This window comes from Piliocolobus tephrosceles, chromosome 18 (genome assembly GCF_002776525.5).
Source record: "Piliocolobus tephrosceles isolate RC106 chromosome 18, ASM277652v3, whole genome shotgun sequence".
In the NCBI taxonomy this organism is placed as follows: domain Eukaryota; kingdom Metazoa; phylum Chordata; class Mammalia; order Primates; family Cercopithecidae; genus Piliocolobus; species Piliocolobus tephrosceles.
The window spans coordinates 46,971,839-46,984,502 of NC_045451.1; the positions used below are offsets into that span (position 1 = coordinate 46,971,839).

A 12,664-nucleotide genomic window follows, 5' to 3' on the forward strand; every position below is an offset into this window, starting at 1 on the left:
GCTGTTCCTATTCGGCCATCTTGCTCCACCCTCGGAAGTGCCCTGTTAATCAGTTTTCTTTATAGCACTATGCTCCCTGGCAACTGGCCTTCAAAAACCTGTGTTTATATTCCAGGTACCTATTTTCCCTGTGTAACGTGACCATTGTCTACCCTCAGGAGCATCCTGAGGAGTTGGAATTCAGAAGGAATCTCTCAGACGCAAATCTCCATCTCCTCCCTGCCTCACCTGGGCAGCCTTTTCAGACTGTCTCTGCCCAGAATGTCAGGAGAGGCCACAGTCTTGGCCTACCATGCTCCAGAAGAACAGGAAGGACTTCTAATTGTCAAGGTTGAAGAAGAAAATTATGTTTTGGGCCAGGACTTTGGCCTTGAGGGAAACCCCTGGAGCCAAGAGGTATTCCGGCAGAAGTTCAGGCAGTTTAGTTACTCTGACTCCACTGGCCCTCGGGAGGCTCTGAGCCGGCTGCGAGAGCTTTGCTGTCAGTGGTTGAGGCCGGAGGTGTACTCCAAGGAGCAGATCCTGGAGCTGCTGGTGTTGGAGCAGTTCCTGGCCATCCTTCCTGAGGAGCTGCAAGCTTGGGTGCGAGAGCATCGCCCAGAGAATGGAGAGGAAGCCGTGACTATGCTGGAGGAGCTGGAAAAAGAACTGGAGGAGCCAAGGCAACAGGTAAGAAGTAGACATTTTTGTTTGTTTGTTTGATCTATTGTAAGTTAATGAGGAAGCCATAATTATGACTGGGGCATTGACTCAGCTCTCAGAGAATTATACAGTTTCTTTCTTTTGGTTTATTAATTGTTTACTCATTGGGTTCAAGTCACTAGGGCTCTTAAGTCCTGTTTTTTTCTCTCTAATCATTTGAATGCGTTTTTGATTCTTCCTGTCCTGCACTGTTGATCTAGGAGTTTTCTGCTTGTGTATGCTCAGAATGATAGTGCTGGTACTTGATTACTCCTAGGACACAACTCATGACCAAGAGATGTTTTGGCAGGAAATGACATCCACAGGAGCAGTGAAGTCTCTGAATAGCCCGGTGCAGCCCTTAGAGAACCAGTTCAAGAGTGAGACTCAGGAGTCCCAGGCTTTCCAGGAGAGAGGTGAGAAGCCCCAGTCCATTTGCGGTTGATGATGGAGGTGAGAGCTATCATCTGTGGCACAGTTCATTTTCTTAATGACAGCCACTTGTGGCTATCACTAAGTATTATAGAAAGCCTTCTTTGCCTAGAAATATTCTTCCTTAGGCTCTGCCTAGAATCTGAAATTCCAGTATCATTTATAACTTTGGGTTAAGAATTAAAGTCTTTAGTAAAATTCTCTAATACCCAAAATTTTTGTTTTCTTTTTCTTTTCTTTTTTTTAAGATGGGATCTCACTCTATCACCCAGGCTGGAGTGTAGTGGTGCAACCACAGCTCACTGCAGCAGCCTTGAACCCCTGGGTTCAAGTGATCCTCCTGCCTCAGCCTCCAGTGTAGCTAGGACTACAGTTGTACACCACCATGCCTGGCTAAATATCCATAATATTCAAAGCTCAGTATTCTGTTATTTAATTTTGGTTTCATTGGCAAGACAGTCCCTAAGATGGAGATGAATACTATATCAGTAATAGAAACCACATAATCACTTAAACAGGGAAAGTTTAATATTAAGAATTGTTAACTACTAAGTGTTATAACAAAAAGTCAAACTCAAAAGAATACAGGAATAACAGATATAGAGTGTCTCTAGGGCTGAGGCAGAACATCCAAGGTAAGAACCAATCTGCAGGAGGGTGCCACAACTTCCCCTTTCCTGCCAGGTCTGAGATCCAGGACTTGTTGGAGACGGCACCTCCACAGCCCACTGAATGGAGATGCTACTGCAGTGCTGAGCTAGCGGAACTCACTAACGAGCCACACTCTGCAGTGATAGAAGCTCCCCATGGGGAGCTGACCTGGTACAGAACTTGCTGGGAAGCTACCCATAGGGATGGGGCCTTTGGAACTCACTGGGGTGTGCACTGGTGTCCCATGTGCTACAGAAACAAACACAAAGAACATGCCAGAACCAGGAAGAAAAGCCCTTTCTTCCAGTTCCTCTGCAACCCCCTCTATTGATAGAGCTCACAGCTGGCAAATATTCCAGTATCACAGACGGGGCAATGAAGGGTAGATTTGAAACTGAGGCAATAAATTGATAGCTGTCACAGATGCCAGGGATTAGAACTGAAAGGACTTTGATTATGTTATTGGCAAAATCATCCTTATGGGCAGCAGATATATCAGGCATACCATCTTGTTCTCATTAATCTTTTGTTATATCTGACTACCCTTCTGATTTCGTCCTCACCAAGCAATCTTATTAATCCCATGAAGCTTAGATGTAATAAGAAAATGCATTTGTTCAGTCTGGTCCATGTGATGGTTACATTACTCATTAATTCTCATTCTTTTTTTATTACTGAGTTTCACGGGCTTAGTTAATAAGAGTCTACCCCAAGAGATAAATCTATTTTTTGTATGATGATATAATTAGGTATATGAGGACATAAGCCCAAGGGCCAGACACTGGACCTCAGCAGTTCACCAAAGGAATCCATACATACCATCCATCCATTGAATTCTTCTGGGAAACTCCCTCCCAACCTTCCCCAGGCATCATACCCTGATACTACCATTAGCCAAGCAGGCCCTCTTAAGTATCTTCTGCACCAAACAGGTGCTACATTAAAACGAGTTTTGAAAATTCATCTCGAGGAAATCAAGCTGTCTCTGTTTGCAGATGACATGATCCGATGTCTAGAAAACCCTATCATCTCAGCCCCAAAGCTTCTTAAACCAGGAAGCAATTGCAGCAAAGTCTCAGGATACAAAATTATGTGCAGAAATCACAAGCATTCTTATATACAGATATTCCTATATCTCTATGTCCGTACTGCACACCTGTACAACAATAGACAACCAGAGAGCCAAATCATGATTAACTTCCATTCACAATTGCTACAAAGAGAATAAAATACCTAGGAATACAGCTAACAAGGGAAGTGAAGGGCCTCTTCAAGAAGAACTACAGACTGCTGCTCAAGGAAATCAGAGAGGACACAAATGAAGAAACATTCCATGCTCATGGATAGGAAGAATCAATATCATGAAAATGGCCATACTGCCCAAAGTTATTTATAGATTCAATGCTATTCCCATTAAACTACCATTGACATTCTTCACAGAATTAGAAAAAAAAAAAACTTTAAATTTCATATGGAACAAAAAAGAGCCCTTATAGCCAAGACAACCCTAAGCAAAAAGAACAAAACTGGAGGCATCATGCCACCTGCCTTCAATCTGTACTACAAGGCTACTATAACCCAAACAGCATGGTACTGGTACAAAAACAGACACATAGACCCATGGGACAGAATAGAGGTCTGAGAAATAAGACAGCACATCTACAACCATTTGATATTTGACAAACCTGAGAAAAACAAGCAATGGGGAAAGGATTACCTATTTGATAAATGGTGCTGGGAAAACTGGCTAGCCATATGCAGAAAATTGAAACTGGATCCCTCCTTAACACCTTATAGAAAAATTAACATGGACTAAAGACTTAAACGTAAAACCCAAAACTATAAAATCCCTAGAAAAAAAATCTAGGCAATACCATTCAGGACATAGGCATGGGCAAAGATTTCATGATGAAAATGTCAAAAGCAATTGCAACAGAAGCAAAAATTGACAAATGGGATGTAATTATACTAAAGAGCTTCTGCACAACAAAAGAAACTATTATCAAAGTGAAGAGACAACCTATGAATGGGAGAAAATTTTTGCAATCTGTCCATCTGACAAAGGTCTAATATCCGGGATCTATAAGAAACTTAAACAAATTTACAAGAAAAAACCCCATTAAAAAGTGGGCAAAGGACATGAACAGAGACCTCAAAAGAAGACATTTATACACCAAAAAATATAAAAAATAGCTCCACATCACTGATCATTAGAGAAATGCAAATCAAGACCACAATGAGAAACAATCTCACAGCAGTCAGAATGGCGATTATTAAGTCAAGAAACAACAGATGCTGGCAATGCTGTGGAGAAGTAGGAACACTTTTACAGTGTTGGTGGGAATATAAATTAGTTCAACCATTGTGGAAGACAGTGTGGCAATTCCTCAAAGACCTAGAACCAGAAATACCATTTGACCCAGCAATCCCATTACTGGGTATATACTCAAAGGAATATAAATTATCCTATTATAAAGATACATGCATACGTATGTTCATTGCAGCACTACTCACAATAGCAAAGACATGGAATCAACTCATATGCCCACCAGTGATAGACTAGATAAAGAAAATGTGGTATGTATACACCATTGAATACTGTGCAGCCATAAACAGGAATGAGATCATGTCCTTTGCAGGGACATAGATGGAGCCTGAAGCCATTATCCTCAGCAAACTAATACAGGAACAGAAAACCAAACACCACGTGTTCTCACTTATAAGTGGGAGCTGAACAATGAGAACACATGGAAACCGGGAGGGGAACAACACACACTGGGGCCTGGGGGGTGGGAGAGAAAGCATCAGGATAAATATCTAATGCATGTGGGGCTTAATACCTAGGTAATGGGTTGATAGGTGCAGCAAACCACCATGGCACATGTTTACCTATGTAACAAACCTGCACATCCTGCACATGTATCCTGGAGCTTAAATTTTTAAAACAGAAAATTCATCTTATCAAGTCCCCTGCCTTAAATCAGGTAAATGTCGAAATCATTTAGGTAGATTATTTTTACCTTCTTTTTTTAAGATCTTAAGGAACAGAGACTGTGGTAAGTGCTTCTTGGGCTTTTTCATATTGGTATTTGTTATGGGATGAGTTGTGTCCCTCCAAAATTCATATGTTGAAGCTCTAACCCCCAGCCAGAACCTTAGAGTATGATTGCATTTTTTTAGAGATAGGGCCTTTATAAAGGTTAAAATGGAGTCATTAGGGTTGGCCTTAATCCAAAATAATTGATGTCCTTAAAAGAAGAGGAGATTAGGACACAACACAGATCAAGGGATGATCTTGTGAGGACCTAGCAAGAAAGTGGCCAACTGTGGCCAGGTGCAGTGGCTTATGCCTGTAATCCCAGCACTTCAGGAGGTTGAGGCAGGCAGATTACTTGAGGTCAGGAGTTTTGAGACCACTGTGAAACCCTGTCTTTATTAAAAACACAAAAGTTAGCTGGGCATGGTGGTGCATGCCTATAGTCCCAGCTACTTGGGAGGCTGAGACAGGAGGATCACCTGAGCCTGGAAGGTGGAGGTTGCAGTGAGCTGAGATTGCGCCACTGCACTCCAACCTGGGTGACAGAGTGAGACTGTCTCAACAACAACAAAAAAAGAAGAAGGTGGTCATCATCTGCAAGCCAAGGAGAGAGAAGAAACCAAACCTGCTGACACATTGATCTTGGACTTCTAGCCTCTAGAATTGTGAAAAAAGAGATTTCTATTGTTTACCACCCATTCTGTGGTATTTTGTTATGGAAGCCCTAGCAAACATACTATATTGAAGTTCTTATGTCCATATGAAATACTCCCAGCTTTAATTTATTCATAATCCACTTTCTTTAGTTTACAGAGTCCTCATAAAACACAATCTGTACTTGAATGCAGTCAGCACACTGCACTTTGACCTTTTTTTTCTTTTTTGAGACGGAGTCTTGCTTTGTCATCCAGGCTAGAGTGCAGTGGCGCAATCTCGGCCCACTGCAACCTCCACCTCCTCGGTTCAGGCGATTCTCTGGCCTCAGCCTCCCTAGTAGCTGGGACTGCAGGTGCCTGCCACCATGCCTGGCTAATTTTTGTATTTTTAGTAGAGATGGGGTTTCACCATATTGGTCAGACTGTTCTCGAACTCCTGACCTTGTTATTCACCCGCCTTGGTCTCCCAAAGTGCTGGGATTACAGGCATGAGCCACCGTGCGCAGCCCCCTGACCTTGTTTTAACTAAGCCTCTCACTCCCTCTGATCCCATCTGTGTTTTGTTTGTCTGGATATCTTGCCATTTTTCTCTGTACATACTTCAGTTTCTCCACATTCATCTGAAGTTTTGGAATCAAGACAAAATACTCTAATGAGGATCTGATTGATTTAAAATATATTCACCCTCCAACTGTTATCTGTTACATTTTTTAACTTTTTATTTGCTTATTCATAGTGGCAGTATGTTGTTGATTCAGTCACCTTATCAGTAATAGTGGTTCTATCTTTCCGATGTCCTTGGACTTAGCGAAATTTACTCATTGTCCATTTATGCATGGTCCCATGGCCATGAATGGCCTTGACTGGGTTCCTGTTAAGTCTACTTATGCTAGTCTCTTTTCAGTCTTGAATGTCTTAGCCCTGCCTCTGAAGAATTAATGTGGATCCTTTTACAGCTTTCACCTAGGTCATGAGGGTTAAATTGCTGGAGGGTCCCACTGTGATATGATTGTAAGGGTCACCATGCCATTTTTACAACCTTGAGTTATAAGTTTCTTGTAGGTGCTTCACTAGCCTCATAGTATGCCTTGCCAGAAGTAGAGCCTGAGGTGGAGATTTGGGTGCAGGTGATTTATTGAGGATGTGTTCTTCAGGAAAAATATGTAACAGTGGGAGAAAAGCAGGATTAGGAAGGGAAAAGAGCAAGCAATGATGTGGTCTCAGTTACAGTCTAGCCTCGGTCTAATTCTTGGAGCATTTCATGGGCCGCTGAAGCATAATTGCACTGCAGAGTTGTCTCTTCTTGAGGCAGAGATGGGGCAATGAGGGTGGAAGTTACCTCCTGGGCCAAGTGGCTCTCATCAGCCAGGGTAATTCTCCACAGAAGGAGGCACCTCTGTATAGTTAGGAACTGTCTTAATCAGTTAGGACTGCTATAACAAAATACTATCAACTGAGTGGCTTGTAAACAACATGGATTTACTTCTCACAGTTCTGGAGGCTGAGAAGTTCAAGATGCTAGCAGATTTGGTATTTGGTGAGGTCCCACTTTCTCATGGATGGCACCTTTTCACTGTGTCCTCACGTGGTGGAAGGGGCAAATGAGCACCCTACGGCCTATTTTATAAGGTCACTAAGCCCTCATGACCTAGTCACCTTCCAAATGGCCGCACTTCCTAATACTATCACCTTGGGGATTAGGACTTCAACATATGAAATTTGGGGAGACACAGACATTCAGATCATTGGAGGAGCCAACATTCACAGTGGCTGAGGGAAGGAGGCATCATATTGGTAAAGGGGAACGGGGTGGGCAGTGGAGTATCACTGACATAGCATTAAGGCTAAAAGCATACTCGTCAATATGCAACTGAAGGCCACATCCCTAGTTAAAAGGATTTTAAACTAAACGGGATGGAATTGCTCACTGAACTGCTGAGCTGGCAGAACTCACTGAGGAGCCACCCCAGAGAACAAGTAGGAAAAACAGGAGGTGTGTTAAACAGAAAAGCTAGCTGGGTGTAGGGGCTCGTGCCTGTAGTCCCAGCAATTTGGGAGGCTGAGGCAGGAGGATTGCTTGAGCCCAGGAGTTCAAGACCAGTCTGGGCAACATGGCAAGACCCTGTGTCTACAAAAAAAATTTTAAAATTAACTGTATGCAATGATGCACACCTGTACTCTTAGTTACTGGGGAGACTGAGGTGGGAGGACCCCTTGAGTCCAGGATTTCAAGGCTGCAGTGACTGATAATTATACCACTGAACTCCAGCCTGAGTGACAGAGCAAGACTCGGTTTCAAAAACAAACAAACAAACAACAACAACAACAAAAACAGAAAAGCTCTTCTACCAGAGATACCTATGCCTTATTTCTCCTCCAAACAGCCTCCTGTAAATCTGTACCCCACCCTCCAGCCTCCAGACTTGGACCTGATTACGAGTTAGTTTTCATTCTTGGGTGATATTAATTGGGTTATCTCTATGCAAGTATTTCTAAATAATCAAGTGACCATTTCTTATTGTAATCTTTTTTTTTTGTTTTCTTTTTGAGACAGTCTTGTTCTGTCGTGCAGTGGTGTGATCTTGGTTCACTGCGACCTCCACGTCCCTGGTTCAAGTGATTTTCATGCCTCAGCCTCCCAAGTAGCTGGGTTACAGGCGTGCACCACCATGCCTGGCTAATTTTTTATATTTTTAGTAGAGACGGGGTTTTGCCATGTTTGCCAGGTTGGTTTTGAACTCCCCTGGCCTCAAGTGATCTGCCTGCCTCAGCCTCCAAAAGTACTGGGATTACAGGTGTGAGCCACCGTGCCCAGCCTCTACTTGTAATCTCTATTTGTCTTTTCTAAGAATTACTCTAGTTATTTATTCCAATTTTTTAAATATAATAATAAATGTATAGTTGGACAAATAAAAATCTTGATGTCTTCCTGATGTATACATCTGAGGGCAAAGTTTTTCTCTGGTCTCATAATTTGACTTCATGTAGTTACAGAATTTGAAGATATATTTAAATAGCATAAGTTACATTGCTTTTCTAATTTTCATTGCCCTTAATTTTGTCCCTACACAATTATATTGCCACTTTATATTGCAGTCATGTTTTTATGTAGAAATGCTCAAGGAAGGAGTTGTCTCCATCCCCTTTCTTTGACACACATTTTAAAAAGTAAAACTATAAGATTCTTTTGTATCCCATGGATGGTTTAGGTGAAAAATTTTTTAATGGTAAAAAAAATTCCCACCTGACCTGAGAATGAGTCAGGAACCTGTATTTCTTTTCTCTGGGTCTATGTCTTACTCCATTTGCTTATAATTATTTGATTCATTTGGAACCTATCAGAATCTGAAATCACCTTAATGCTTTCTAGTTCCTGCTCACCTACCTCTGTTCAGTGCTAACTCCCAAAGCATTTCCTAATCATATCTTCTGCTCTCCTACGTTGCTAGAAGACCACAGATTTAAGACTCTTAGATATCTTTCTTTATCCTGATCATTCCTTTTAATTTTTTTTTCCGATTATCTCATTACCTAAAAATGTATCTTCTCTAACCCAAGACTGTCTCCCAGCTTCCTGGTTTATCATCCATATTCCTGTTTGTCACCATTCCCTCTAATGTATTTCCTTGTTCACCATCCCTCTTCTCCAATACTAATTCATTTATTTGTGTACCTTACTCTCTGAGGGTGTCATATTTTGCTACCCTAGGTCCCTTCTCTGAATTCTAGATTGGGAATCTAGTTTTGAGAACTGTTTTCTAGCAGGTAAATACCTATTTCATTGGGTTTATTTTGTGTTCCTGCTTCGACAGTTTCCTTTCTTCTGTCATGGGAAATAAATGATACTTGCACTTTCTATTCACATTTTTAGATAGCAAGATGGTGGCTGGCAAAGTGTTGATGGTAAAGCAAGAAATTGTTGAATGTGTAGCCTCAGCTGCCATGATATCTCCAGGAAAACTTCCTGGAAAAACACCTTCCAAACAGATAGCTGAAGAAGCTTTGGGAGGTCTGGACAACTCTGAGAAGCAAAAGGGAAATGCTGCAGGGAACAAAATCAGTGAGCTTCCTTCCCAGGACAGACAAATCAGTCTGGCAACCTTCAACAGAAGAATCCCCACAGAACACAGTGTCCTTGAATCTCATGAGAGTGAAGGAAGTTTCAGTATGAATACAAATGATGTTACACAACAGAGAGTTCACACTGGGGAAAAGCTCTATGAGTGCTTTGACTGTGGGAAGGCCTTTTGCCAGAGCTCAAAGCTGATTAGACATCAGAGAGTTCATACTGGAGAGAGACCTTATGCATGTAAAGAATGTGGCAAAGCCTTCAGTTTGAGCTCAGACCTTGTTAGACATCAGAGAATTCATAGTGGTGAAAAACCCTATGAATGTTGTGAATGTGGAAAAGCCTTCAGGGGCAGTTCAGAGCTCATCAGACATCGGAGAATCCACACTGGAGAGAAGCCTTATGAATGTGGAGAATGTGGGAAAGCCTTCAGCCGGAGCTCAGCCCTTGTTCAGCATAAGAAAATTCACACTGGAGATAAAGGCTATGAATGTACTGAGTGTGGTAAGGCTTTTGGTAGGAGCTCTATCCTTATTGAACATCAAAGAATTCACACTGGAGAGAAACCTTATGAATGTAATGAATGTGGAAAATCCTTCAATCAGAGCTCAGCCCTCACCCAGCACCAGAGAATTCACACTGGAGAGAAGCCTTATGAATGTAGTGAATGTAGAAAAACATTTAGGCATAGGTCAGGCCTTATGCAGCATCAGAGAACACACACTAGAGTTTAACTCTGTGGGTAAGAGTTGTACAATTGTGAAATGCAAGGAGTTCACTGTAGGGGTGAGACTCCACAGAGAAGTTTCCTGAGAGCAGGACTTCTGTCCTTTCAGCCCAGTTTGGTACTATAAGAAGACATCCACACAAAGATGTTTGTTATGATTTTTGAAGTGTAAATGGAAGAGAAATTTTACCCAAGTCTTCTCCAAAAAGAATGGTAGATATTTCCTTGAAATGCCTGACCCATTTCTGGATGAGACTCATCAATATCCCCTTCACTCTCTGCCACCTCAGATATAATTTCCGTTGGGCACCTTAACAGTAATGCCAGGATTGGGGCAGAGATCCTGAAAGAGCTTCTTATAAGATGGCAAATGTGCCTGGCAAGAGCATTTGTATTTTGGCAGGTGGAGGCATGTGCTGAGAGTTACTCAGCTATCTGAAATGTTGAATTAAGAGGTTGTGAAAATACTGAATTATGCGATTAAATAGTGTCTGAGGCAGTTAAATAGTACCCGAGGAATGGTGCCTCATTCTGTCCCCTTGCCAGTTCTCAATCTTGAGCTTCCTGCTGAGGTTAATTCAGGTCTACTTGTTTATTGAGCACCTGCTATGTGCTAGGCATTGAGGTAGACATGGTCATTGCCCTCCCAGAGTTAAGGGCTAATAGGACATGCATATATACTAAACAGTAATTACAGTAAAGTGTGGTAAGTGCTTTGGTAGGAAAAATGTGGGTTTCCATCAAAATACATGGCAGGGATACCTACACCTGGTCATGAGAATCAGTCACTAAAGACTTCCTGGATATGATGGTATCTCAGTTAGATGTAAAGGTGGGTAGAAGGTAGCAAGGTCAGGGGAGAAGAGAAGAACAGGATCTGGAGACACTCCATCAAGACTCTTCTCTACTGCAGAAATTGTCATGGACCTAATTTTTTAAAAAAGGAATCTGAGGGAGTAATTCAACAAATATTTATTGCCCTCAAGTATAACAGCTCAGGGTCTGCAAGCCTGGTAAGGAGGGGAGGGGGCAGGGAATGGGAAATAGTGGAGCCTGGAAAGGCAGATCACTGCGTTCCTTTATGCTTCCCACTTCCTGAGTCCCAGAGCCATGGGACACAAATACTCCAGTCCCCACTGTCTCTCTAGTGTCTGATATGCATTCTTTCCCTGTGTGTATATATACCTTTTCCCATAAGATGCACCAGAGTCTTTCACCACACTAATTCTGAGCATTTCAGGGTCTCATAGGTCATTCTGGGTCTAGGATAGGCTCCCTAACTCAGTGATTATTAAGTAGGAAGAGCGAAACCAACACATGGGGATTCTGAGCCAGGCTTTGTGACAACTGATTCCTGCTTGACAGAAGAGTCCTGATGAAGGGGTGTCTCCAGATCCTATCTTATCTTCATGCCATTGTATGGGCTATAACCTCTGCCTGTAACTCTCTCTGTTAATTTTTATTTTGGCAGTTTTAATTAACCCACAGTGGCTGAGGGCAATTAATACCTAAGAGAAAGTTTGATTCCTCTTCTAAGATATCCTTCTAGATAATGTCATTTCTAAAAAAGAATTGGTGATCACTGCTTGTATTAGTCCATTTTCACAATGCTATAAAGATACTACCTGAGACTGGGTAATTTATAAACAAAAGGGGTTTAATTGACTCACAGTTCTGTAGGGCTGGGGAGGCCTCAGGACACTTAAATCATGGTGGAAGGCAAAGGGGAAGCAGGCACCTTCTTCACAAGGTGGAGAGAGAGAGTGCAGGGGAAATGCCAGGCACTTATCAAACAACCAGATCTCATAAGAATTCACTCACTATCATGAGAACAGCAAGGGGAAAATCTGCCCCCATGATCCAATCACCTCCCTCCAGGACCTTCCCTCAACACCTGGGGATTACAATTGAAGATTTGGGTGGGGACACAGAGCCAAACTATATCACTGCTGTTGTGTGTAATAGGGGAGGTGAAATTGGGGGGACAATTCAGCCTTTTTGTGTCTAGAGGTTGTGCAGTTATCGAATGAGGTCGATCAGAAGTCTAAAGGGATCCTTCAAATGGATAGTGAGTTGCCTTTTTCTATAGGTGACAATCAGATTTAATGTTTTAAATGTCATTTAATAGGTTTTTCTCCTGATTGTGAATTGTTTTAAGTGTTGGTAATACAGAAAATGAGAAACTGTAAATCACCCCCAATCCCATTGCCCATAGAAACGTTGTTAACATTTTGGAGTACTTTCTATTAGTGTTTATTTTTCCCAATCCTAGTATTTTTAGTAAAACTATTGTTTAGTAAATGATTTTTGGTAACTAATTTCAAAATTTATACTTTGAGTATATATTTCAGCCGTTTATTATTAGAATGTAATGCAAGATGTAGTGTAATAAAAGTTGAGTTTTAAAAGTT

General features: G+C 41.7%; 1 protein-coding gene across 6 annotated transcripts in view; it reads left to right on the top strand.

The window, feature by feature from the left end:
* Nucleotides 1-12,664, top strand: part of ZSCAN30 (zinc finger and SCAN domain containing 30) — a 41,299-nt gene extending 28,635 nt beyond the window's left edge. For 4 of the 6 annotated variants that reach the window (XM_023207694.2, XM_023207695.2, XM_023207693.2 and 1 more), the window contains exons 2-4: nucleotides 116-669; nucleotides 959-1,097; nucleotides 9,329-12,664. In XM_023207694.2, the coding sequence (XP_023063462.1) occupies nucleotides 262-669; nucleotides 959-1,097; nucleotides 9,329-10,260 (1,479 nt within the window). In that variant the 5' untranslated portion in view covers nucleotides 116-261 and the 3' untranslated portion in view covers nucleotides 10,261-12,664. Of the gene's footprint in view, nucleotides 1-115; nucleotides 670-958; nucleotides 1,135-9,328 lie in introns of those variants that run through there. The other 2 variants (XM_023207697.2, XM_023207698.2) reach the window with 2 other exon arrangements.